The sequence below is a fragment of the Peromyscus maniculatus genome, chromosome 20, assembly GCF_049852395.1.
Source record: "Peromyscus maniculatus bairdii isolate BWxNUB_F1_BW_parent chromosome 20, HU_Pman_BW_mat_3.1, whole genome shotgun sequence".
Taxonomy (NCBI): Eukaryota; Metazoa; Chordata; class Mammalia; order Rodentia; family Cricetidae; genus Peromyscus; species Peromyscus maniculatus.
In genome coordinates, this window is record NC_134871.1 from 72,145,683 (window position 1) to 72,171,581 (window position 25,899).

A 25,899-nucleotide genomic window follows, 5' to 3' on the forward strand; every position below is an offset into this window, starting at 1 on the left:
CATAAGTAAATATTCAAAAAAATAAAAAATCCTCAGAGACGAGGGAATTGCTTGGAATTCTGCCTGAGCTATATAACGGTGGGAGCATCTTTAATCCCAGCAGTTGCAAGGCAGAGGCCAGCCCGATCTACGGAGCAAGTTCCTAGACAGCCAGGACCACGAAGTGAGAACCAGTCTTTAAAAAATATATACATCGAAGGCTACTACACTCTTTCCCTCCCTAGTAACACAAGCCATGAGGGTTTACTAGTATTTTAATTCTCTTGAAATTTAAAATCCTGCCTGAGCTCGGGAGATAAAGGAAAGAAGGAGGTAGAGGTTGGTCATCCCAAAAGCAAAGTGATTGTAGTTGACTCAGCCCTTGGGGGCGGGGGGGTGGGACTACCGGAGTGCCTTCCGGTCCAGAACGGAACCCCGCCCAGCCAGGTTTCACGTGACAGGCAGCGCGGCGGGTAAACTACAACTCCCAGAGAGCCACGCGGCCGGCCGGCGTTACGCCTTCTCGCTGATTGGCCACTAGGGATATTTGAAAGGAGGAGCTGGCGCGGAAAGCGAAGACTACCTTTCGGATGTTTGCTGGGTCCTCCGACTGGAGGTTCGTCCTAGACTCGTAAAGAACGGCGGCTTTGGGTGAAGTAAGGCTCGAAGGGTCTGGTGAGAGCGTGCTCAAGCCGAGGTGAACGGCGTCCCCATTTCTGACCTCAGGGGGAAACGAGGCGGCTCTGCGGAGGCTCGGGGACCCCCCAAAGGGCTTGGTCGGCGCCCAGGGGCCCCCGTGCAGACCTCTGGGGTGGCGTGGTGGGAACAGGAGGACGAGGGGAGGCCTGGAGGAAGAAAGCGTGTCCACGTCAGTTCACGGCGGGAGCCCAGCGTCTGGGCATGGCCCCCACGCACCCCGCAGGATTTGTGGTGGGGTTCTTTTCCTGCTGCGATCCCTGGAATACTGCTACAACCCTCAACCCCCTCTTCCCTCCAGTTATTTCCGTGACAAATCTTCGCAGCCTTCTACAGTTCATTTCCTTTTCTCTAGCCCTTTGCCATGAGGAACTTCAAAGGCGTCAACTTCGCGACTCTCCTATGCAGCAAGGAGGAGGCCCAGAAGTTGCTGCCTGACTTGAAGGTAGGGGTGCTTTTTGGCTCAGGACACACCTAGTTTTCTGAGACCATCTGTCTTTTCTTCTCCATTTTAACTTTTTTCATTTTCCATACTGGGGATTGAACCCAGGAGCTCGTGCATGCAGGAAAGTATACTTCATCACTGAACTATATGTTTTCACTTAAAAAAAAATTATTTTTTTTTTGACGTTTTGAGACAGGGTCTCTCTACATAGCCTTGGCTGTCCTTAGAACTCAGAGAGATCCGCCTGCTCTACCTCCCAAGTGCTGGGGTTAAAGGCGTGCGCCATCATGCCTGGCTTGTTTTCACTTTTTTTTATTTGAGGTAGTGTCTTGGTTAATTGCCCCAGCTGGCCTTGAACCCATCAAGCCCAGGAAGGTCTTGAACTTTCAACCTTTCTGCCTTGACACAAGTCTGTGCCACCAAGCCTGGCTTGTGTTTTGCCTTAATATGGAGGAGGGGAGGGGCAGGAGTCCTGTCTGTGTGACCCTGTTTCTAGTTCCTTTTCTTTCTCTGGCTCTTTTTCTGTTCACCCTGCTTGTCTCTTCCTAGGAGTTCCTGTCCAGATCCCGAACTGATTTTCCCAGCGTCCGCTGTGATGCTGAGAGAAGACAGATCTGTGACACCATCCTGAGGGCTTGCAACCAGCAGCTGACTGCCAAGCTCGACTGCCCTGGGCATCTGAGGAGTCTGCTGGACCTGGTGGAGCTGGCCTGTGATGGCTATCTGTCGTCCACCCCACAGCGCCCTCCCCTCTATCTGGAACGCATTCTTTTCATCTTACTTCGGAATGGCTTGGCCCAGGGAAGCCCGGACTCTGTGCTCTGCCTTGCCCAGCCTCTCCACGCCTGCTTGGTCCAGAGCTCTCGGGAGGCTGCCCCCCAGGACTATGAGGCCGTGGCTCGGGGCAGTTTCTCTCTCCTTTGGAAGGGAGCAGAAGCTCTGTCGGAGCGGCGAGCGGCATTCTCCACCCGGCTGAAGGCCCTGAGTTTCTTAGTGCTCTTGGAGGATGACAGCGTCCCCTGCGAGGTTCCCCACTTTGCTTCTCCGACAGCCTGTCGAGTAGTGGCTGCCTATCAGCTGTTCGAGGCTAGTGGACAAGGTCTAGATGAGGCAGACGCTGACTTCCTATATGACGTGCTCTCTAGGCATGTGATCAGAGTCTTAGTAGGTGGAGAGGGTAGCGCTCCTGGGCCTCTTTCTCCCCAGAGGGTCCTCTGCCTCTTGGAACTCACCTTGGAACACTGTCGTCGCCTCTGCTGGAGCCGCCACCACCGCAAGGCCACCAGCGCAGTGGAGAAGGCTCGTGGTCACCTGGAGAAGAGCAGTGTGGCGCCCAGCCTCCAGTTATGCCAGGTGGGGGTTGAGCTGCTCGAAGCTGCAGAGAAAAGACCAGGGGCAGTGGCCCGGCTTCTGATGAAGGCATCGGCCATTCTGAAGAGCAGTCTGGAGGCACCGCTGCCCCCGCTCCGGGCACTGTATGACAGCTGCCAGTTCTTCCTTTCTGGCCTGGAGAGAGGTGGCAAGAGGGACTATGGGCTCGATGCCGTATTGAACCTCTTTTCTTTTCTTGGAGGGTACTGCTCCCTTGTCCGGCAGCTTCGAGATGTGAGTTAAGGACCTAGAGGTAGGGTGGGTGGGGATGTGGTTCTGTGAAGAACTACCGGGTTCCTTGGTGGGGTGCTCTCCTGGCTGTGCCTGGTAAGCATCCTGTTGTACCTGGAGGGGGCAGTGACTTCCCGGGACTCTAGACGGCACTCAGCATCCCCCCTTCTTCAGGTCTGTGACGTCCCCTCCAAGCAGCCGCAGTCTTTGCTTCAGATGTACTTCCAGGGTCTTCACCTCTTCACCGGGATGGTTTACGACTTTGCTCAAGGCTGTCAGGTACCATCTGGGAATCAAGAAATAGGGGTTGTCTTAGGGGTTGCTTCTTAGAAGAGTTTTGGGGTTGCTTTGGTTTCGGGCGTGGGACAACGTGGAAGTCGCGGTGGACCCTGCCTGACGCTTCCCAACCTCCCACCTTCTTGTTCCTTCAGGCAGCTGAGCTGGCCCAGCTAGTGGACAGTTGCAGGTGTGCTGTTGTCTGGATGCTGGAGGCCTTAGAGGGTCTGTCGGGCAGAGAGCTGACGGACTGCCTGGGGATGACCGGTTAGTGCCTTGCAACTGAGATGCACAGTTCTGGGGGAGGGCTGTCACATGTTAGGCTGGCGAGGAGTACTTGCTGTGTATTTCTGACCACCTAGTGCCTTAGGTTTAAGGAGAAATGTGCATAAGGATCAGTTACTCTGGTTAATGCCAGGACAGATGTGATAAGGCTCATGACAGAGGACTCTGATATTTTTTTTTCTTCTTATATTTTGCAGTTTGATTTGATAATTTGTTTTATAAAAAATAATTGTGCCTAATATACAACATTACGGCCTTTATTTATTCACTCATTCATTCATTTACTTATTTATTTGGGTTTTTTTGAGACAGGGTTTCTCTGAATCCTTGGCTGTCCTGGAACTCACTCTGTAAACCAGGCTGGCCTTGAACTCACAGAGATCCGCTTGCCTCTGCCTCCTGAGTGCTGGGATTAAAGGTGTGTGCCACCATAGCTGGATTTTTACAGCCTTTATATATTTTGTTTTTGTTTTTTAGCCAGAGTCACGCTATATAGTCTAAATTGGGCTCAAACTCATAGGAGTGCTCCTGACTCAGCCTCCCAAGTGCTAGGATCACAAGTTATATTCTAACTTTTTTTTTTTGAGACAGGGTCTCTCCACATAGCTCCGGCTGTCCTGAAACTCACTCTGTAGACCATGCTGGTCTTGAACTCACAGAGATCTGCCTGCCTCTGCCTCCTAAGTGCTGGGATTAAAGGTGTGTGCCACTGGCTAACTTTTTTTGTTTTTTTTTTTAAGACTTATTTTACCTGTATATGTGAGTGCCTGCACATATGTATATGCCTCTGATGTGTGTCTGGTGCCCACAGAAGTCAGAAGAGGATTCAGATCCTGTGGAACTGGAGTTAGTCAGTTGTGAGCTTCCATGTGGGAGCAGGAAATCAGATTTGAACCCTCTGCAAGAATAACAGGTGCTCTTAAAACACTGAACCATCTCTCAAGCCTCTTACCTTAAACTCTTAAGAACCAGAAAATGAGCTGGGCGGCAGTGGTGGCGCACGCCTTTAATCCCAGCAATCGGGAGGCAGAGCCAGGCGGATCTCTGTGAGTTCAAGGCCAGCCTGGTCTGCAGAGTGAGCTCCAGGGCAGGCACCAAAACTACACACTGGTATGATGGCACATGCCTTTAATTCCAGTTCTGTGAGTTCAAAACCAGCCTGGTCTGCATGGAGAGATCTAGGCCATCCAGGTATACATAATAAGACCCTGGGTTTTGTTTTGTTTTGTTTTTTAAATAAAACCAAATAATGACTAGCCTGGTCTACATAGCAAGTCCCAAGCCAGTCAGGGATACATAGTGAGACCCTGTCAATAAATAAACTAACAAATACCAGGTAAAATATCCACGTACTTCAGAATTAAAATTGTTTGAAAGGCTGGAGAGATGGCTCAGTGGTTAAGAGCATTGGCTGGAGCTGGGCGGTGTTGGCACACACCTCTGCACAGGAGGCAGAGGCAGGCAGATCTCTGAGTTTGAGGCCAGCCTGGTCTACAGAGTGCGTTCCAGGACAGCCAGAGTTGTGTTGACATGATGGTGCCTAGGAAAGAACATCTCCGACACAGCAAACAACCAGCACCAGATCTGGAGGGCTCGAGAGGGTCTGATATGGTCAAGGACTACAGAGCCAGGTGGTGTGGCTGCAGTGGCCAGAGGGGAGGAGAGGGAGGCAGGATAGGTCAAGGCCCAGCCCTCACAGAAGCATGGAGGGGCTGCTGGTGTGAGTTTTCTCAGGGTGGGCAGCAGCTGATGGTCTGAGCTGGTAGCGTTCTCATCCAGAAGCTGACAGCTGACCCCAGGCTGGGCTGCTCAGCCGGACAGGGAGACGGAGCCGCTGCGACGGTCAGTTGTCTCTTCTCTCCCTGCAGCCTCTTACAGCAGCAACCTGGCCTTCAGCTTCTTCAGTCACAAGCTCTACGACGAGGCCTGTGCCGTCTCGGAGCCAGTCTGTCAGCACCTGGGCTTGGCAAAGTCAGGTGCTTGTCCCGAGGTGCCTCCTGAGAAGGTAGGAGGGAGAGGGGGTGTTGGGGGCCTTCAGTAATGTGAACGGGCCAGGCTGCAGCTCTGCCGTCCCGTGGGTGCTCACCAGTGCCTAGGAGTGTCCCCACACCCTCGCCACGCCGCCACTTTCCCTCCCTCCCTCCTCCCTCCCTTCCTTTTTTTTTTTGGATACAGGGTCTCGTGTAGCTCCACCTGGCCTGGAATTTGCTCTGTAGGCCAGGCCGGCCTCAAACTCACAGAGAAAGAAAGGCGTGTGCCACCACACCTGGCCGTGTTTTTCTTTAACATGGCTGTTTTTACTTTTGGCTTCCTCCTAAGCTAGTTCCAATCCTAGTTTCACATCAGAATCACCTGAGTGAACTTCGGAGCCATTCTGTTCTGATGCTTGCCTGCAGTTGATGACAGCAGATTCTTGCCCTAGAGCTCAAGCATCTACATATGTTACGAGTTTCTCCCACCCCCAGGGTGGTCCTCTGCACAGCCAGAGTGACAAGCAATGTCTCATGGAGAACGCGTTGAAAGAGTGGGTCGGCTGGGTTGGGAGTGCAGGGCCTTGAGTTACCTCAGCTAAGGGACGAGAGCTGAAGGAATAAGTGGAGCCGGGGCTCAGGTTGGCATTTGGATGCTTTGCCGTCGTTCGCTGTGGCAAACAGGGCAGGGTAAAAGCCGGGGTAGTAGGGCCACTGTGGTAGCCTGGGCAGGAAAGGGTGGGCTCAAAAAGACGTGGACGGTGCAAGAAATCAAGGCTTCACCTGAGTTTAACCAGTGTCTGGAGGCAGGTAGAAGGGAGGGAAATGTACAGTGGCCTGCATTCCTGTCAGGACCAGGCAGTACCAGCTGAGGAAAGGGTCGCAGGAGGGGAGCAGGTCTTGACGCTGTAGACATTGACCATGAAGGGCCCTGAAGTGGAGAGTGCTGCTGCCTGTCCCCCTGCGGTGAATGTGTGCTCTGCTGGGCTCTACACTCATTGGCTCCATGCTCCAGCCCTAACCTGTCTCTGGTCAGCTGCATAGGTGCTTCCGGCTGCATGTGGAGAGTTTGAAGAAACTGGGTAAACAGGCCCAGGGCTGCGAGATGGTGACCTTATGGCTGGCGGCTCTGCAACCTTACGGCTTTGAACACATGGCCGAGCCAGTCACTTCCTGGGTCCGGGTCAAAATGGATGCAGCCAGAGCAGGAGACAGAGATCTCCAGCTGAAGTGAGTTGGAGGGGAGGACAGTCATATCTGCTGTGGGTTGGGCATGTCTCTTGTTTTTTTTAGACTGTGTAGTCTCAGTATAGTCCTGGAACTTGCTATGTAGGCCAGGCTGGCCTTGAACTCACAGAGATCCTTCCGCCTCTGCCTTCCTAGTGCTGGGATTAAAGGCGTGTGCCACCATGCTCAGCCTCCCTAGTCCTTACTTTTGAGAAAGGCAGTGATTCATTCACCAAATACATTGTATGTATATTTCATGAAGACAAACCTTGACCTGTTAAAAGAGGGATGAACTTTAGGTGGGTTATTTAGGCCAGTCTTTTTTGGAGACGTGATGTATGTAAGACCTGAAGATGTAGAAGAATCTGTCATCAAATGCCTTGGAATAGAAGGCACTGGGGTGGAAACAAGCTTGGGAATGGGAAGTGGCTTGAGAAAGCCAGTGTGGAGGAAAGAGATAGGATGGGCATGGTGTGCCAAATGAGGCAGCCTGGGTGGGCAGGAGCCAGGCCACACATGGTTTTTCACAAGTCCTGGGTATGGGTTTGGATATGATCCCCCTGTAACCTGCCTAAGAGTTTTAAAGTCGCAGCTAGTAGCAGGGCAAGTGCCACACGAAGGCCGGGGCTCCCTGGCAAGGATGCGGAGACCTGTCTTCAGGGTCTTTACAGGTGCTGGTCTGCCCTTCAGGACTTTGCGAGACAGCTTGAGTGGTTGGGACCCAGAGACCCAGGTTCTGCTGCTGCGGGAGGAGCTGCGGGCCTACAAGGCCGTGCGGGCGGACACTGGGCAGGAACGCTTTAACGTCATCTGTGACCTGCTGGAGCTCAGCCCTGAGGAGACGGCCGCCGGAGCCTGGGCCCGCGCCACCCACCTGGTGGAACTGGCGCAGGTGCTGTGCTACCACAGCTTTGCCCAGCAGACCGACTGGTGAGGAGGGGCAACTCAGGAGACCTCTTTTCGCTCCTTGCCCTAACATCACTGTTATGGGGGTCAGTTTCCTGCCCTGTTCCTGAACGCTCCCTTCATTTTATGGTCATTGGAACTGAAATGTGTCCAGCTGTCTGTAACGGGCCTTTCCCCGGGTGCTGTGGCTGGCACTGATAGTGGGTCCCACTTGAGTGCATCTTCTCTCCAGCTCTGCCTTGGATGCTATCCAGGAAGCCCTGCAGCTTCTGGAGTCTGTGAGGCCTGAGTCACAGGAGCAGGATTGCCTTCTGGACGATAAAGCGCAGGCCTTGTTATGGCTCTACATCTGTACCTTGGAGGCCAAAATGCAGGAAGTAAGTGGAGCTGAGCTTGTGTTACTGGGCATGGATCAGTCGATTTTTTTTCCTGGGCTGCTCCCACTGAGCTGGTGCCAGTCCTGGTTTTTGTTTCAGTCTCTCTTCTTTCCCAACCAGGGTATTGAACGGGATCGGAGAGCCCAGGCCCCTACTAACATGGAGGAATTTGAAGTCAATGACCTGAACTATGAAGATAAACTTCAAGAAGATCGTTTTCTGTACAGTAACATTGCCTTCAACCTGGCTGCCGATTCGGGTGAGGGCAGTAAACATGGTGTGGATAGCGGATACCGCTTAGTGTGAGAGGGGCCGGGCTTGTGCGGGGATGTGGGAGAGTGAGGAAGAGCTGACGCAGAGGCCAGAGCATGTCATAGAGGAAGCCTAGTTCTGTCCAGATGGGCAGGTGGGGAAAGTGTCACTTTCTGATTTCCAGCTCAGTCCAAATGCCTGGACCAAGCCCTGGCCCTGTGGAAGGAGGTGCTCACCAAGGAGCCGGCCCCGGCTGTGCGGTGTCTCCAGCAGACTGCAGCTTCCCTGCAGACCCTCTCCGCCCTCTATCAGCTGGTGGCCAAGGTAACGGGGCAGCGATGGAGTCCATGTCACAGGGTTAACCCAGAAACTGAGCTCCCTCACCTTAGACCTGTGCACCTGCTGAGACGCCATGCAGAAAAGAATGGTGTCCCACACTTCTTATGCCAGCACTTGTGAGGCTGAGGCAGGAGGATTATGTGTTACAGACCAGCTTGCAGTACATGATGATATCCTCTTTTTATTTGTATTTTATTTTATTTTTGGTTTTTTGAGACAGGGTTTCTCTGTGTAGTTTTGGTGCCTGTCCTGGCTCTCTCTGTAGACCAGGCTGGCCTCGAACTCACAGGGATTCACCTGGCTCTGCCTCCCGAGTGCTGGGATTAAGGTGTGCGCCACCACTGCCCTGGCGATATCCTCTTTTTAAAAAAACAAGGGCAAAGTCTATAACTCAGTGGTTATTTGTCCAGCAGTGCAGAGTCCTGGATACAGTCCCCAGTGCCACAAAAGTGGGAAACAATAGTTCTACCTCGTGGCATTGTCAACATTCAACACAATGACACATGGAAGATGTTTTGTGTAAATGGAGAACTCAAATGTTAGCCTTAAGAATTGAGATGGCGCCTGCGGTGTTAGCGCACCCCTTTAATCCCAGCACTGGGGTGGGGGGTGGGGGTGGGACAGAGCCAGGCAGATCTCTTTGAGTTCAAGGCCAGCCTGGGTCTACAGAGAGAGTTCCAGGACAGGCACCAAAACTACACAGAGAAACCCTGTCTCGGGGGGGGGGGGGGGGGGGGACGACGGGACGACACGACACACGACTTTCTAAAAAAGAATTACTAGATCTTTTGAGACCTTTATACTCAAAAAGTACTTAAGTATGATTTTACCTTTTTTCCCCCCTGGTATCAGGGATTGACTCTGGTACCACCATGTTATATGCCCAGCCCTTTATTTAAAGAAAGAGATTTGTGTGTCTGCATCAGGCTGGACTTGAACCCACAGAGACAGTCCTGTCTCCTGAGTGCTGGGACTGAAGGATGTGACACCATGCCAGATCCTTTTCTTATCTTTATTTTTTTTATTTTATGTATATGAGTGCTTTGCATGTATGTCTGTGCCCCACACCTGGTATCCACAGTGATCAGGAGAGGGTGTGGATCCTCTGGAACTGGAGTTACACAGATGGTGAACGAGCTGAGCTGAGCAATCTCTCAAGCAGACCCCCCCCCCTTTTATTTTTTTGAGAGGTTTCTCTGTGTAGCCCTGCCTGTTCTAAAACTCACACCACCTGTAGCTCCAGATCCAAATGATCTGATGCCCTCTTATGGTCTCGGTGGGCACTGTAGGCACGTGGTGCACATATATGCAAGCAAAAACTCATATACATAAAATAGTTTTTAAAAAAAAAATCTCAGAGGATCTTATGTTGTCTTTGCTATCTCTGAACTAGCTCTGTAGTTTAGGCAGGTTTTGAACTTCCTGTCCTTCTGCCTCAGCTTCCCATAGCTGTGCCATTAGGTCCTGCTTCCTCCCTCTTTAAAAAAAAAATACGAGTGTGAATGTTTTGCCGGCGTGTATGTATGTGCGGCACATGCATGCCCAGGGCCTGCTGAGGTCAGAAGAAGGTGTTAGATCCCCTAGAACTGAAGATACAGAGGGCTGTGAGTGGCTTTGTAGGTGCTGCCAATCAAATCCCAGGCCTCTGCAAGAGCGGTCAATGCTCTTCACCCCTGAACCATCTCTCCAGCCGCATTTTCTTTCTTTCTTTTTTGATTTTTCGAGACAGGGTTTCTCTGTGTAGCTTTGCACCTTTCCTGGATCTCGCTCTGTAGACCAGGCTGGCCTCGAACTCACAAAGGTCCGCCTGCCTCTGCCTCCCAAGTGCTGGGATTAAAGGCGTGCGCCACCACTGCCTGGCTTCCAGCTGCATTTTCTTTTATTTGAGACAAGATCTCACTGTGGAGGCTGGAGAGATTGCTGGCTCAGAGGTTAAGAGCACTGACTGCTCTTTCAGAGGACCCAGGTTCAATTCTCAGTACGCACATGGCAGCTCACACTCACAACTGTCTATAATTCTAGTTCCAGGGGATCCATCCCCCTCACACAGACATACATTTGGCAAAACACCAATGTACATAAAATAAGAATAAATTTTTTTTAAAAAAAAATCTCATTGTGGAACCTAGGCCAGGGTAAAACTTGCAATCTCCCTGCTTCTACCTCTGGGTTATGGGCCTGTGTTACCATATGAGGCCCAATGTTACACACTTTGAGAAACTATTTATTGAATGTGTGAGAGTAGCAGTCAGAGGACAACTTGTGGGAGTCAGTTCCCTCCTTCCTTGTGGGTCCTGATATCTAACTTCAGTTATGAAGCCTGGTGACAGGGGCCTTTATCTGCGGAGCTATCTCGCCAGCCTGCCGACTTGGTCCTTACGTACAACTGTAAGGGGTTTCACAGACCAGTGCTCTTCCTTGGCCTTGCCCCATGTTCAGAACCATAAGAGGAAAGCCAGAGTGGGTGTGGTGGAGCACACGTGCAGTCCCAGCTACCTGGGAAGCTCAGGCAGGAATGCGGGTTTGGTTCCAGCCTTAAAACTGTGATGACATCCTGTTTCCAAAATTAAAGGTCTGGGGAAGAGGCTTGGGTAGAGCACTGGCTGACTATGTTCGGGGTCTGGGTCAAACCCCCAGTTACCACCAAAGAACAAAATGTGGTTTTAAAAATGACCCGCTTTTGTTACTGTGTCTCTTTAGCCTTATTTCCAGCAGAAGGAGGTCAAAACACTAGCTCAGACCAAGATCTGAGTCTTGGCTCTGCCTCGTGAACACTTACAGGAACCTAATCTTTCTGAATCTTAGTTTCCTGCTCAGTACAATTGAGATAGAATTACTATGCAAATTAAATGAGCTGATGCGTGGAAACCTCTTGGCACAGTGCCTGGGGTGCCGAGCAACCTTTGCCAGTGGTGACTGACATCTAGGCTTTTTACATTTAATTTCTGTGGTGCTGGGGATCAAATCTGGGAACTTTGTGTACGTGCTAGGCAAGCAGTCTACTAACTGAACGACATTCCCTCTTTATTTAGTTTTTATTTTTCTATTTATTTACTTATTTTGGAAACAGGGTCGCACTGTGAGGCTATTGCTTGCCTGGAACTCCCAATGTAGAGCAAGCTACCCTTAGATTCAAATCTACCTGCCTCTGTCTCCTGAAGGCTGAGATTAAGGGTGTCACCACCATTATTTTTGAATTTTTTTTTGATATGGTCTGGCTATGTAGTCCAGACTGGCCTCTAGCTCACAGCTGAGGTTCTGTCTTAGCTTCCTGAGCTGGGTTGTTAGCAGAGCCACCGTGGCTGTGCTTAAAAACAGGAGGGGCTGTGGGCTTAGCATTGGGGAGGGGGGGCAGGTGCATGGGGGTCAGGGCCTGAGTGCTGAGATTAAAGGTGTGTGCTGCTCCTCTACCCCCAAGGCAAGTTTGAGGACAATCTGGGTTACATGAGACCCTGTCCCAAAACAAATAGAGAGAGAGGGCAGGATGGTTTATAAGTCTGAGTGTGGCTGATAGATTCTGAGTATGTATGAACACCAAAGTTTCAGAGGCCTGGCCGGGGTGAGGATGGGTAAGGGAAATACAGGCTCTCACGGGAGCAGGGTCAACATGCTGCTCTGGATGCCCAGCCCCTGCAGGCTCTGGAGACCCTCCTGCTCCTTCAGACTGTCTCTAAGAGACTGCAGGACCATGCAAAGGCCGTCAGCGCTTCCTGCCAGCTCACCCAGCAGCTCTTGAGCCTCGGCTGTCCCAGCTACGCCCAGGTGAGTGCCGGCTTGAGTGTGGGGCTGGGGGAAGTGGGTTTAAAGGCCCGTCCTTCCTTGAGAAGATGGGGTAGAGGCAGCTTTCTACCCCACATTTGGCTGTAGCGCAATGGAACATGGGAACTGGAGATTTCTTTCCTGCCTATTACAAGAACTGCCACTCACAGGTCTGCAGATCTGTCCCAATTCCCACCCATTTCTCTTGATTTAGTTGATGCTTTATTACTTGTGTGCATCTGTCATACTTCTGAATTGGCTTTCAGTTTCTCCACACACCCCAATGCCCTCTTTTTTTTTTTTTTTTTTTTTTTGAGACAAGGTTTCCCTGTGTAGCTCTGGCTGTCCTGGAATGCACTGTGTAGACCAGGCCGGCCTTTGCTAGGATCAAAGGGGTACACTGCCGCCCCCTCCCCCCTCCCCGCTCCCTCTTATTTTTCTTGGCAGTGCTGGTGGTTGAACCCTGGACACTAGATAAATGCTTTGCCACTATGCTGAAACCCAGTTTTTCCCTTTTTAATCTCATCTTTGGTTTCTGCCACTTGGCACAGATCTGATCATCTGTGTCCCTCCTAAAAGACTCCCATGACTTCCCATAACCCGAATGATGCTATCCTGACTTTATAACACACTTTCCTAAAAGTCGAGAATGTTCTGCATGTATACCCGCATGCCAGAAGAGGGCATCAGATCCTATTACACAGATGGTTGTGAGCTGCCATGAGGTTTCTGGGAACTGAACTCAGGACCTCTGGAAGGGCAGCCTGTGCCCTCCCCCCCCCCTTTTTTTTGGGGGGGGGGTTTGTTTGTTTTTCCAGACAAGGTTTCTCTGTCTAACAGCCCTGGCTGTCCTGGATCTCACACTGTAGACCAGGCTGGCCTCGAACTCACAGAGATCGGCCTGCCTCTGCCTCCCCAGTGCTGGGATGAAAGGTGTGTGCCACCACCACCACCCGGCTCTTTTTTTTTTTTTTTTCATTCTTAAAGGCAGAGATTTGGACTTCAGACCTACAGGGGCAGCTCAAGCTTACGTGACTTTTCTCTGTTTTGTTTTTTTTTCCCAGGTGACTGAGCGTCTTTCTCTATTGCTCTTTAGGTAGTTTTGTTTGTGTGTGTGTGTGTGTGTGTGTGTGTGTGTGTGTGTGTGTGTGTGTGTGAGAGAGAGAGAGAGAGAGAGAGAGAGAGAGAGAGAGAGAGAGAGAGAGAGAGACTGAAAGTGTTCTAAGGATCACATGAATAGATAACACAATATTCAATCCCTTGCTTGCAAATGCTCCACTCCATTTTAATCTGAAGAGTCTGACTTAACACGAGGCTGGCGTCCTCTGTCTGATTCTTTAGTTACACCTGGAAGAGGCAGAAGCAAGCCTGAAGAGTCTGGACCAGACGACTGACACACACCAGCTCCTTTCCCTGACCTGTGCTCTGCTTCGAAGTCAGCTCTGCTGGGCCTGTCAGAAGGTAATTTCCCCTGCCCACCTTATCTACAGACAGGAACCCAGTTGAACCCAGAGCTTGCCTGTATAACTAGTATAGTGAGCCGGCTTGCCCTAGGGATCCGCTGCCTTTGCCTTTCAAGTGCTAGAATTACTAAGGTGGTTGTGGCCATCAGTAGTTGCATGGCTTCTGGCAACCTGAGCTTTGGTCTTCAAGCTTGATGTTTGCATGGCAGTCTTTATCCACGAGCCAACTCCCCAGCCCCCCCCCCCCTTTTTTTTTTTTCTTTTTTGTTTTTTCAAGACAGGGCTTCTCCATGTAGTTTTGGTGCCTCTTCTGGATCTCACTCTGTAGACCAGGCTGTCCTCGAACTCACAGAGATCTGCCTGGCTCTGCCTCCCGAGTGCTGGGATTAAAGACGCCACCGCCACCGGCCCCCAGCCCCCTTTTTTGTTTTTTTGTTTTGTGGCGCTCTGGGTTGACAAGCCTTCCGCATGCTGCACCGGTGCCCTGCACCGACCTACATCCTGGTTCCCTTCCCACTCTCCCAATTCCCGAAGGCTCTGGACCTCAGGAAACTTTTAGGATTTTCATGTTATTTGGCCTCTGAAATTTTCCTGCAGCTAGGCAGAATGTTCAGGACCCTGAAAGCAGTCAAAACTGCCTCACTGGGTAGTAGAGACGAATTTCTTTCTCTGCCAGTTTCTGCAGTGGAAAAATACATAAAGGGATTTAGGAACTGAGGAGGACAGCCTGATATGGTAATCACCCCTGTAGTCCCAACACTCAAGGCTGCGGCTGGGGAACTAGAATTTGAAGTCAGCCTGGCCTGCATAACAAGACTTTCTCAAAAGGGAAGAGGAAACAGTGGTGTGAGTGTGAGGAAGCACTGGAGATCTGATCAGAAAATCTAGTGGGTTCCAAAAATCCCAGCTTTGCTCCAAATTAGCTGTGTCTTGATCATCTCTTGTTCTGACCAAACTGGTTTTTCTAGTTTTTTTTTTCTTTTATGTTTTTTTTTGGGGGGGCGGGGGGCGTTGTTGCTGGCCTCAAACTCACAGATCCTCCTGCCTCTGCCTCCCGAGTGCTGGAATTAAAGGCGTGCGCCACCACCGCCCTGCTGTGTGTGACTCTTCTCCTCTGGCTTTTTGTCTCTCCCAGGTGACTGAGGGTGTTTCTCTACTACTTTCTGTCCTTCGGGATCCTGCCCTCCAGAAGTCATCCAAGGCTTGGTACTTGCTCCGTGTCCAGGCCCTCCAAATCCTGGCTTTGTACCTTGGCCTCTCATCGAACATTCTCTCAAGTGTCCTGCGGGAGCAGCTCTGGGATCAAGGTGAGAGCGGGGCGGTTGGCTCTCCTGGGTGGTGGTGCTGGTTTGTCCGCTGTCTGCTCCTGGCAGCCATCTGCCCATGCTGTCCAGCATGTGAAACAGCCTATCTGGAACCCACCTATTCCTGTGGTAGCAAATGGGTTTCACTTCACCTGCTGCGTCTAATCACTTAATCAGTAGCTGCTTGGAATATTAAATTAAAAGGAACTCTCAGACCCCCAAGGGACCTCAGGGGGGAAGAGTTCTGTGATTGATTAGCTCTGTCTGCCTAAGGTGCAGAAGGAAAAGAGTGCCTTATGTTTATTAACTATCCCCCCCTTTTGTTACACAGACAGGGTTTCTCTGTGTGACAGTTCTGTTGATTTGTAGACTGGGATAGCCTCAGACTCACAGAGATCCTCCTGCCTGTGGCTCCCAAGCGCTGGGATTAAAGGCTGCGCCACCACCGGCCGGCTGTGTTTGCTCTCAGTTGAAGGTATTAGGCATGCTGCCACAATCGTCTTTTTCCACTCTCCCCAGGCTGGCAGACCCCGGAGACAGCACTAATAGATGCCCACAAGCTCCTCAGAAGCATCGTCATCCTGCTTATGGGTGGTGATGTGCTCTCAATTCAGAAAGCAGCTTTGGAGTCACCCTTTCTGGACTATGGTGAGTGAAGAGAAGAGCAGGACCCTGTGGGATTGGACGCACTAGATATGATGGGCTGGGTGTTTTGTCTCCAGAGCAGCTGTCCTTCTGTGGCCTGTATTGGAGTCTTGTCTCTCCTTCACTACAGGTGAAAATCTGGTGCAAAAGTGGCAGGTTCTCACAGAGGTGCTGAGCTGCTCGGAGAAGCTGGTGGGCCGCCTGGGCCGCCTGGGGAATGTGAGTGAAGCCAAGGCCTTTTGCTTGGAGGCCCTGAAACTTACAACCAAGCTGCAGATACCTCACCAGTAAGTGAGAGGATTCTAGCTCCTGCCATGTGCTCCTGAATGTGGATCCCCAGTGACTGCAGAAGTTCCGTGTTATATCTAGAGAGATGGGTGGGAGAAGGCATCCCATGGCCAATCCAGATTAGAAGCTGATAGGCCTGACAAGTCTGTATAGGACACTCGTATACTGCCTTTCCTAAGCGTCTGTGCCCAAGGGAGCTTGGTGAGGAAAGCAGTTGGGAAATGTACCTGAAGGTGCTTTGGGATGAGGCTGTGCAGAGGCCCCAAGAGAGGCTGTGAATGAGTGTGGGGACACGGGCAAAGATGGCAAGGGCTGGGCCGGGCAGGTTCGAGGAGAGTCTTCAGCAAACAGCCTGTGAACCGGTTCTCTCTCACAAGGTGTGCCCTGTTCCTTGTGCTGAAGGGTGAGCTGGAGCTGGCCCGAGGTGACATTGACCTGTGTCAGTCGGACCTGCAGCAGGTTCTGTTCCTGCTTGAGTCTTCCACAGGTGAGCCGCCAGGGTCCCCCCAAGCTCGGTGGGGAGAATCCATATTACAACATGTCTGTATATGTAAAGGTCTGGCTGCATTCTGAATCCGACAGGTAGCTGGTACTAAGAACATTAGTGGACCTCCTCCAGAGAGAATGCACAGGCCCAACTCTTCCTGGCTGGTTTTCAGTGCTGCCGAATGCCTTTGGCTTATTTATTTGTTTATTTTTTTTATCTATCTGTCTGTCTGTCTGTCTGTCTACCTATCTATCTATCTATTTTGAGAAAGGGTCTTACTGTGTTGTCCTGGCTGTCCCGAACTCACTATGTAAATTGGGCAAGTCAGGCTGGCTTTAAATTCAAGAAGGTACACCTACCTGCCTCTGTCTCCCCAGTACTAAGACTAAAGGTGTATGCCAGTACACCCTGCTGCATTTTGGCTTTTCTTTTAAAGGGCTGGGTTGGTGGCACATGCCTTTAATTCCACCACTCTGGAGCTCTATGAATTCCAGGCCAGCCAAGTCCTGTAATGTGACCCTGTCTCAAAAAAAAAAAAAAAAAAAAAAAACAACCAAACAAAGTAATTATTTTAGGGCTGACAAGATGGCTCGGTGGATAAGGATGTCTTCCATCAAGACTGACAGTTTGAATTCAGTCCCTGGGACCCACATAGTGAGAGGATAAATGATTCCTAAAAGTTGTCCTCAGACTTGCACACGCATCTGTGTCATGCTCCTGTCCACACACACACACTGACTTAAAACAACGACTATTTGGGGTGTGGAAATTAAAGGGGTGTGCCATGATCCCCAGCTTGTCCCAAATATTTTTACCTCTGTTAAATATTAAATACCTCATGTGCACCTCCCTAGACCCAGATGAGAACATAGAACTTGAGCTACAGTTGTGGGGTGTAGAGTGGACTGTTGATCCCTTGTTGAATGAAAAGGAAATACCAGGATTTTTTTTCTGTAAAAGAATTTCCCTGCCAGGCAGTGGTGGCACATCTTTATTCCCAGCACTTGGAAAGCAGAGGCAGGTGGATTTCTGTGAGTTCGAGGCCAGCCTGGTCTCAGAATGAGTTCTAGGACAGCCAGAGCTGTTACACAGAGAAACCCTGTCTTGAGAAACAAACAAACAAAAGAATTCCCTATTTTTGTGTGTGTTGCACAGGCATTCTGAGTAATTCGTAAGTAAACGGCCTATATAATGGGTTGAACCCTGTGGTCGAGTTCTTGGGACCATTCCTCAGTTTTGTAGTTTTTATCTTCTCTCTCCCTAGAGTTTGGGGTGACCCAGCACGCAGACTCTGTGAAGAAGGTCCACACGAAGAAAGGGAAGCAGCAAACTCAAGTCCCCTGTTCCCCACAGCTACCAGAGGAGGAGCCCTTCCTCAGGGGCCCCGCCCTGGAGCTGGTGGCCACGGTGCTCAAAGAACCAGGCCCTACCCAGCCCTCTACAAACTCCTCCCCAGTCCTGAAAACCAAGCCCCCGCCCAGCCCCGGCTTCCTGTCCCACTCCCCCACCTGTGACTGCATGCTGTGCGCCTGTCCCGTCCTCTCGGCAGTCTGTCTGCGCTGGGTGCTGGTCACTGCGGGAGCGAAGCTGGCCCTGGGTCACAAAGCCCAGGGTCTGGATCTCCTGCAGGCTGTGCTGAAGGGTTGCCCTGCAGCCACCAAGCGCTTCACACACAACCTTCAAGCGTCACTGAAACTCAGGACACCCCCCTCTTGTGTCCCAGGCCTCTTTGATGAGCTCATGGCTCAAGTGTACACACACTTGGCACTGCAGTGCCTGAACCAGACATCGGAAAAGAGCCTGGGAAAGGTCCTGGCAACAGGGCTGAAGTTTGTGGCCGCACGGATACAACACTTGGAGTTCTGGCGAGCCAGCCTGCTCCTGGTCCAGGCCCTCGCAAAGCTGGCCAGCTTCAGCTGCTGTACTTACCAGCTGTTTGCAAGCGCCTGGGGCTGGCAGCCACCATTAGTAAAAAGCCCCACAGTCTTAGAACCCTCTAAGGTGCGGAGACAGAAATGCTCTGGACGAGGGCGTCGGCAGACAGCCTCTGCTCCCTCACCCCTGCATAACATCTCTCAGAAAGGTCCGGAAGAGGATGGGCCACCCTGCACCCCTAAGCCCCCAGGCCGGGCTAGGCAGGCTGGCCCCCGTGTGCCTTTCACCATATTTGAAGAAGTCCATCCTACAAAAAGCAAGCCTGAGGTCCCCTTGGCCCCCAGGGTGCGGAGGAGGGCCCAGACGCGCCTCAAGGTAAGTCGGGATTGTGGTTAGGTCGAAGACGGGTGTCCACAGAGCATGGTCCTCGAAGAGCACTCCTCCCCATAGCCAGGTGGAGTGTCGATCTGTGTGCGGATGTCCATGCATCTTCATTCTCTCTGGTCCCTTTCCCTTGCCATCCTTCCTCTCTCCTGAGTTACCACAGAATTTGAGAGTGGCAAGTACAATGAGGGAGGTCGGCTCTGAGTCATCAGACCTGTCGGTGCCTCCCTCCGCAGTGCGCCCTGCTGTCGGGGGTACTGTCGAGACTCTCGGCCTCATTTCTCCCTCTCCCTGTCACAGGTGAACTTCAGTGATGACAGTGACCTGGAAGACCTTGTCTCAGCTGAAGCACAACTTGTAGAGCAACCGAAGAGAAGAGGGACTGCTCCCCGGGGCCGCGGCCAGAGTCAGAAGGACCCCAGCTCGAAGGCAGATGCAGTGGTTGCCACAGGTGGTGCCCCTGGACACCCCAGTCTCAGTGGCAGGGGTCGTCGTGCCAAGAAGGCGGCACCAAGACACTGTGAAGAAGAGAGTCCCGAGACGGGCCTCTGTGCCCGGGCTCGCCTGGGACCCGAGGTCATGAGAACTATCCCTGAAGAGGAACTAACGGACACCCAGCTGGAAATGAGCTTTGAAATTCTGAGGGGTTCCGATGGGGAGGACGCAGCCTCAGGTAGGACTACAAGGACGAGAAGCAGAGGCCTGTGTTCTGTAGTGTGTGTTGGGTGTTCCTGGGATATTATTATCAAGAAATAATAGCACCAAGGCCCAGGAAGAGAGGCCCTCTGCTCGGGGAAATGTAGAAGCGGAAGGCAGGGCTAGGGCAGGAGGAGGAGCATCATGAAGTCGTGTTCTCTCCCTAGGTGAGAAGGCATCAGCTGCAGGCCCTGGCCTGCCCACAGGAGAGTGTGAGGTGCTGAGACGGGACTCCTGCAAGGCAGAACCGCCTGTCCTGTACCCTGACAAGGAGGCCGATAGTGACCCTAGTTCTTGGCTCCCGCCCCTCTCGGTCCCTGTACCCATTGGTGAGTATACTGACCACTGAGGTTGGGTTACCTGGGGAGGGCTGAGCAGGCAGAACTCTTGGTATCACCTGTCCTTTTTGGGAGACAAACTTTTAAAAAATTTTTCTTGAGACATAGTCTATGTAGCCCAGGCTAGCTTCTAGGATTACAGGTGTACACCATCATATTCAGCTTTGTGTGTATGAGAGGGAGAGAGAGAATGTGTGTGTGTGTGTGTGTGTGTGTGTGTGTGTGTGTGTGTGTTCATACACATATGGGTATACCGCATATATGTGTGTTCATGTATGTGTGGGCACACTTGTGTGTTCACACATGTGTGTATTTGTGTGTGAGGGCCAGAGGTTGGCGTCTGGTGTCTTTCTTAGTTGCTTTCTCCATCTTAGTTTTTGAACCTGGAGCTCACTGATTAGTTATCTGGCTGCAGGTCCCTGAGGTCCATGTGTTTCTGCCTCCTCAGCACTGGGTTACAGGTGCATGCCACTGTGCCTCGCTGGCTCTTTAAATGGTTGCTGAATATCCAAACACAGCCCCTCATGCCCGCACTAGAGACACTTGTAACAACTGAACCATCTCCCCAGCCTGTCTTTCCTTTTTTCAGACAGAGTCTCTCCGTGTAGACCTGGAATTTACTCTGTAGACCAGGTTGTCTTCACAGTCAGAGATCCGATTGCCTTTGCCTCCCAAGTATTGGGATTAAAGGCTCAGTTGTTTTGCCTTTTATTTAATTTTATATTTTGAGACAAGGTTTCATGTAGTCTATGCATTTTTCTATGTAGCCAAGGATGATTCCTGCCTGATCCACTTGTCTCTACCTACCAATGCCAGGAATTCCTACCAAATGCCAGGAATATAATCAATCATACACCAGCATACCACCATCCAGGCCTTTCCCCGCCTCTTTCTCTCTCTCTCATTTTTTTTTTTTATTATTATTTTTTTTTTCCGAGACAGGGTTTCTCTGTGTAGCTTTGCACCTTTCTTGGATCTCGCTCTGTAGACCAGGCTGGCCTTGAACTCACAGAGATCCACCTGCCTCTGCCTCCCGAGTGCTGGGATTAAAGGCGTGTGCTACCACCACCCAGCTTCCCTCTCATTTTTGAGACAGAATGTCATTGTGGTCCCAGCTGGCCTAGAACTTGGGAATACTGAGCCTCAGTCTCTAAAGTTCTGGAATTACAGGTTCAGCAGTTCACATCTTCCTAGTCTGTGGTTCTGGCTTCCTGGGTCCAGCAGTCTCTGAGCCTGGTTGAATTCTACATTTTGTGCAAGAACCTTAATCTCTCTGAGCTTTTGTCTCCTTCACGGTAAAGTGGGAGGAAGGGATGGAGTGACGCCTCTGGCACAGTCGCTGCTCTTCTCTCTGGGAGGTGGCATAGGGGCTCCTTAGAAGGTCCCTATTTCGGAGCCAGGCAGTGGTGGCGCACACCTTTAATCCCAGCACTCGGGAGGCAGAGGCAGGTGGATCTCTGTGAGTTTGAGGCCAGCCTGGTCTACAGAGGGAGTTCCAGGACAGCCACCAAAACTACACAGAGAAACTCTGTCTTGAAAAACAAAACAGAAAGAAAGAAAGAAAGGAAGGAAGGAAGGAAGGAAGGAAGGAAGGAAGGAAGGAAGGAAGGAAGGAAGGAAGGAAGGAAGGAAGGAAGGAAGGGGGGTCCATCTTCAGCAATGATGTTGACTTTTTTCTAGATCTTCCTACCCTGGATTCCATCTCCGACTCACTGAGCATCGCTTTCCGAGGTGTCAGTCACTGCCCTCCAAGTGGGCTCTACGCCCACCTCTGCCGATTCTTGGCTTTGTGCCTGGGTCACCGGGATCCCTGTGCCACTGCATTCCTTGTTGCTGAGTCTGTCTCCATCACTTGTCGTCACCAGCTGCTCACCCATCTGCACCGACAGCTCAGGTGAGTGCCGTCAAGGGTATGCTGGGCAGACTGCCGGGTAAGGGTCCCGACTTGTTTGAAGAGGGACTCATTCCTGTGTGTTGCCTGCAGCAAAGCCCAGAAGCAGCAAGGATCACCTGGTCTGGCAGAGCATCTACAGGGGCTGAACCTGAAGGAGAGGCCTGGAGATGTGCCCCTGGCCCGCATCCAGCGCCTCTTTTCCTTCAAGGCTTTGGGGTCTGGCTCCTTCCCCCAGGCAGAGAAGGACAGTTTTCAGGAGTGCCTGGCTCTGATCCCCAGTGGTACGGTCTGCTTCTCCCGGTCTCCTGGTCTCTCACACATGTAGTTGAGCTCGGTAGATGAGCTTAAGGAATTGGTTGGTTTACCTGGATTGGTGCTCCTTACGTCTTATCTTTTTATTCCTTCCCTCTGAGACAGGACCTTACTGTGTAACCCAAGCCTCAAGCCCAAAATCCTCCTTCCTTAGCCTTCTGGGTGCTGAGGTGTTTTGTTTTTTGTTTTTGAGACAGGGTTTCTCTGTGTAGCTCTGGCTGTCCTGGAACTCACTCTGTAGACCAGGCTGGCCTCGAACTCACAGAGATCCGCCTGCCTCTGCCTCCCAAGTGCTGGGATTAAAAGTTTGGCCTACCACTGCCCGGCTGGATGCTGAGATTTTTAGGCATGTCCCACCACACCTGTTTGTCATGTCCTGTAATTCGTATATTAACTTGTTTTTTTCCTCACACCAGACATACTCTGAAATTCAGGTGTGTGTTGAGATGTCTGGAGTCTTCTGACATTAAAATGAAATGTACTAACGTGGTATGAGCACTTACTCTGAGTGCAGCCTTTGTTAATTTCTGTGAGGGATACAAAGAAGTACCAGCTGCTTGTTCCAGGAGCTGTAGGGGCAAGAGAGCTCACCTTGAACTCCATTAACCAGGGAAGACTTCTTGGGGTTGTCTTGAGTACTCTGTAGAAGGCAGGGCTGCTAGTGCCTCCTGAAAGTGCTGATTCTGGGTGTGTCTTCTGTGTGTGTTAGGGGTGACTGTCTGTGTGTTGGCCCTGGCTACCCTCCAGCCTGGAACCTTGAGCAACACTCTCCTGTTGACCCGATTGGAAAAAGACAACCCCCCAGTTACTGTGAAGATCCCCACTGGCCAAAACAAGGTAGGGTTCTAGTGCCAAGGACTAGATTTTGCCAAACAACGGGTTGGGGAAGTCCCTGGATTCTGTGCCTAAGGGATGGACAGGTGTCAGTCCCTTGGAAAGCAAATCTCATAAGCTCTTCATCCCCCACAGTTCCCGCTAACCTCTGTACTGAAAGAGTTCGATGCCATCCAGAAGGACCAGAAAGAAAACAGCAGCTGCACTGAGAAACGAGCATGGTGGACGGGGAGGCTGGCACTAGATCAGAGGATGGAGGTGTGTGCTCCCGGGGTGGGGAGGCTCAGGCCTGTCACAGAAAAGCACAGGGGGGAGGGCAGTATCTTTTTTCTGAGTCAGGGTTCCTCTGTGTAGCCCGGGCTGTCCTGGAACTCGCTCTGTAGACCAGGCTGGCTTTGAACTCAGAGATCCACCTGCCTCTGCCTCCCGAGTGCTGGGGTTAAAGGTGTGCGCCACCACCGCCCAGCTATGTCTTTACTTTTTGAGTGTCTCAGAAAATGAAAAGACCTTAAGGACTTTGTACGACTGACAGAAATTCCTGTTTCCGAATTCCATTTCCTGTCTAGGAACTCATCACCTCCCTAGAGGAGCATGTGCTTGGCTGCTGGCGGGGTCTGCTGCTGCCGTCCAGTGCAGACCCTGGCACTGCGCAGGAGGCCTCCCGCTTACAAGAGCTGCTGCAGGAATGTGGCTGGGAATATCCTGACTCCACTCTTCTAAAAGTGAGTTCGGGAAATGGAAGGGGAAGGTGCGGCAATGGTTCTTTTCTACCAGCCAGTGGTGGAGTTGGGAATTGTGGCACCCACCCCACATTGTTCTCCTGTAGGTCATTCTTAGTGGTGCCAGAACCCTCACCAGCCAGGATGTTCAGGCCTTGGCATATGGGCTGTGCCCAGCCCAACCAGAGCGTGCCCGAGTGCTCCTGAGTGAGGCAGTTGGACGGGTACAGAGCCAGGAGGCCTCTGCCAGTCAGCATCTTGTGCTGGTGCTAGACAAGGTAAAGAGCTGGGGCGCTGAGCAGTCCAGAGGGCAGTGAGCACGAGCTCATCCCTAGTCCCTTCTGACATCTGCATTTATGTGGCTGGGGATAGTAACCTTGGAATGCTTTTTCCCTAGGACCTGCAGAAGCTGCCGTGGGAAAGCATGCCCAGCCTCCGAGCACGGCCTGTCACCCGGCTGCCCTCCTTCCACTTCCTACTCAGCTATTCTATCACCAAAGAGGTGTGGAAAAGGGGCCTGGGGCCTGGGAATGATTGGAAATGGGGTAAAGCCTAAGAAAGAAGGCTAGAGCCCTGGGAAGATGGTCGGTTATGGAGTGGAGCTTGGAGTACTCTGGGGGCTGGGCCTCCTGGACAGACCAGGACCCTAACTGACAGTGCATGCCCCTCAGGCTGGGGCCTCGTCGGTGCTGAACCAAGGTGTGGATCCACGGAATACCTTCTATGTCCTAAACCCTCACAGTAACCTGTCAAGCACAGAGGAGAGATTTCGAGCCAGTTTTAGCAGGTCTGGAGACGGGGGCATAAAGTAGGGTGGGGAAGGGTAGAGATCCGATGCAGGGCGGTATGTGGGCTCTTGCTCTGGAACCAATGGTTGCTTCTCATTTCTGCTGCTGTTCCCTTTTCCTCTGACTTGCGGCTTTTCTTGCAGTGAAGCTGGCTGGAAAGGAGTGGTTGGGGAAGTGCCGAGCCTTGCCCAGGTGCAGGCTGCCCTGACAGAGCGCGACTTATACATGTGAGTGTCTGGGGCCGGGAAGCAGGGGGAGGGCATCTGGAAGAGGGCATCACTGGGGGTCGATTTGACATTTTAGGGCCTGGAAATGATGACTCAGTGCTTATCTCGCTTCCTCTGCCTTAGCTACGCAGGGCATGGAGCCGGGGCCCGCTTCCTGGACGGGCAGGCTGTCCTGCGGCTGAGCTGCCGCGCGGTGGCCCTGCTGTTCGGCTGTAGCAGCGCAGCCCTCGCTGTGCATGGAAACCTGGAGGGGGCTGGTATCGTGCTCAAGTACATCATGGCTGGCTGGTGAGAAGAGACCTGCCCCGGGGCATCCCCGAACTGTTAGCCAAGGGAACTCCTCATGGCTTCAAGCCTCTTTACACGTCTGTCACTAATGTGTTTTCCGTGGTTCTGTTTCAGAGCCCTTACTCTGTATTTATCGTTTTCTTCCCAGCCCCTTGTTTGTAGGCAATCTCTGGGATGTGACTGACCGTGACATTGACCGGTACACAGAGGCCTTGCTGCAGGGCTGGCTAGGAGCAGGCCCGGGGGCTCCCCTTCTCTACTACGTCAGCCAGGCCCGCCAGGCTCCTCGGCTCAAGTATCTTATTGGTGCTGCACCTGTAGCCTATGGCCTCCCTGTCTCTCTACACACACCCTGAAGCTGTCTTATCTGTGGTAGAAGCTGTGGGACTGTCTACCTCCCAACTTAGTTTTAACTATTTATAGAATTTTTAAAGTGATTTTTCCCTGGTGTTTTGTATGAAATGTTTCCTTTTACTGTGACCTTAATAAAGATATACGAAGCCTCATTTTTGTGTAAGTTGAAGAGCATCTGAAGACCTGACAGCCCCGCCCCTCGTTCTTGCTGTGTGGATGTAAGCAGGTGGGAGGAGCTTGCAGGAGGCTTTGGGAAGAAAGGCAAAACCAAAGGACAAAGTTGGGTGTGGCTGGACAGAAGGCCATCAAAATGCTCAAAGTGAAGAGGCAGATGGAGAGAGGAAAGGCGGAGACAGAGTGCTGGGGGTGTTTCTAAGGCCCCCACTGCCCTTGCCTCTTTCCTCAGTGATTTAGAAACCACTGTTCTTCCCGCTAAGGCTGCTACACACAGCCCAGATTCTATGGGCTTTTGTACTTAGACGGCTTCTGTCGCAACTAAATTGGTGTTTGGGGAAGCATATATCTTACATTTATATACCAATCGTGTCCAACACACAGTAACATACTTATGCGTCGCTAGACAGGTGCTCAGCAGTTGAGATCACTGGGCTGTTCTTCCAGGGGACCTAGGTTCGGTTCCCAGCATCCAGATGGAGGCTAGCAACCAAGTGAAACTCCAGCTCCAAGGGACCCAGCGCCCTTGACACTGCACTTACACACAAGCGCGCACGCGCACGCACACACACACACACACACACACACACACACACACACACAAGGGACCCAGCGCCCTTGACACTGCACTTACACACAAGCGCGCGCGCGCGCACACACACACACACACACACACACACACACACACACACACACACACTGATGCTACACTTGTT

The 25,899-nt window shown here is 51.8% G+C and overlaps 1 protein-coding gene across 5 annotated transcripts; it reads left to right on the forward strand.

Annotated features, from left to right (window-relative positions):
• The first annotated feature begins 424 nt into the window (after positions 1 to 424).
• Positions 425 to 25,161, forward strand: Espl1 (extra spindle pole bodies like 1, separase). Of its 5 annotated transcripts, none has more exons than XM_076556911.1 (32): positions 495 to 635; positions 1,031 to 1,120; positions 1,670 to 2,219; positions 2,694 to 2,725; positions 2,897 to 3,001; positions 3,154 to 3,265; positions 5,152 to 5,288; positions 6,290 to 6,483; positions 7,171 to 7,410; positions 7,619 to 7,763; positions 7,884 to 8,022; positions 8,200 to 8,339; positions 11,982 to 12,116; positions 13,455 to 13,574; positions 14,712 to 14,883; positions 15,400 to 15,528; positions 15,656 to 15,812; positions 16,191 to 16,300; positions 17,565 to 18,550; positions 18,860 to 19,232; positions 19,423 to 19,584; positions 21,274 to 21,487; positions 21,578 to 21,768; positions 22,509 to 22,636; positions 22,769 to 22,891; positions 23,200 to 23,355; positions 23,460 to 23,630; positions 23,750 to 23,854; positions 24,024 to 24,139; positions 24,284 to 24,367; positions 24,491 to 24,655; positions 24,804 to 25,161. In XM_076556911.1, the coding sequence occupies exons 2-32, from the start codon at positions 1,040 to 1,042 to the stop codon at positions 25,009 to 25,011; spliced, it is 5,880 nt and encodes a 1,959-aa protein (XP_076413026.1). In that variant the 5' UTR covers positions 495 to 635; positions 1,031 to 1,039; the 3' UTR covers positions 25,012 to 25,161. The 5 variants fall into 5 exon arrangements, with proteins under 5 accessions (XP_015855887.2, XP_006981911.2, XP_042120532.2 ...); XM_076556910.1 differs by having other exon boundaries at positions 539 to 676; XM_016000401.3 differs by having other exon boundaries at positions 425 to 595; positions 1,670 to 2,725.
• The last annotated feature ends 738 nt before the right edge of the window (positions 25,162 to 25,899 follow it).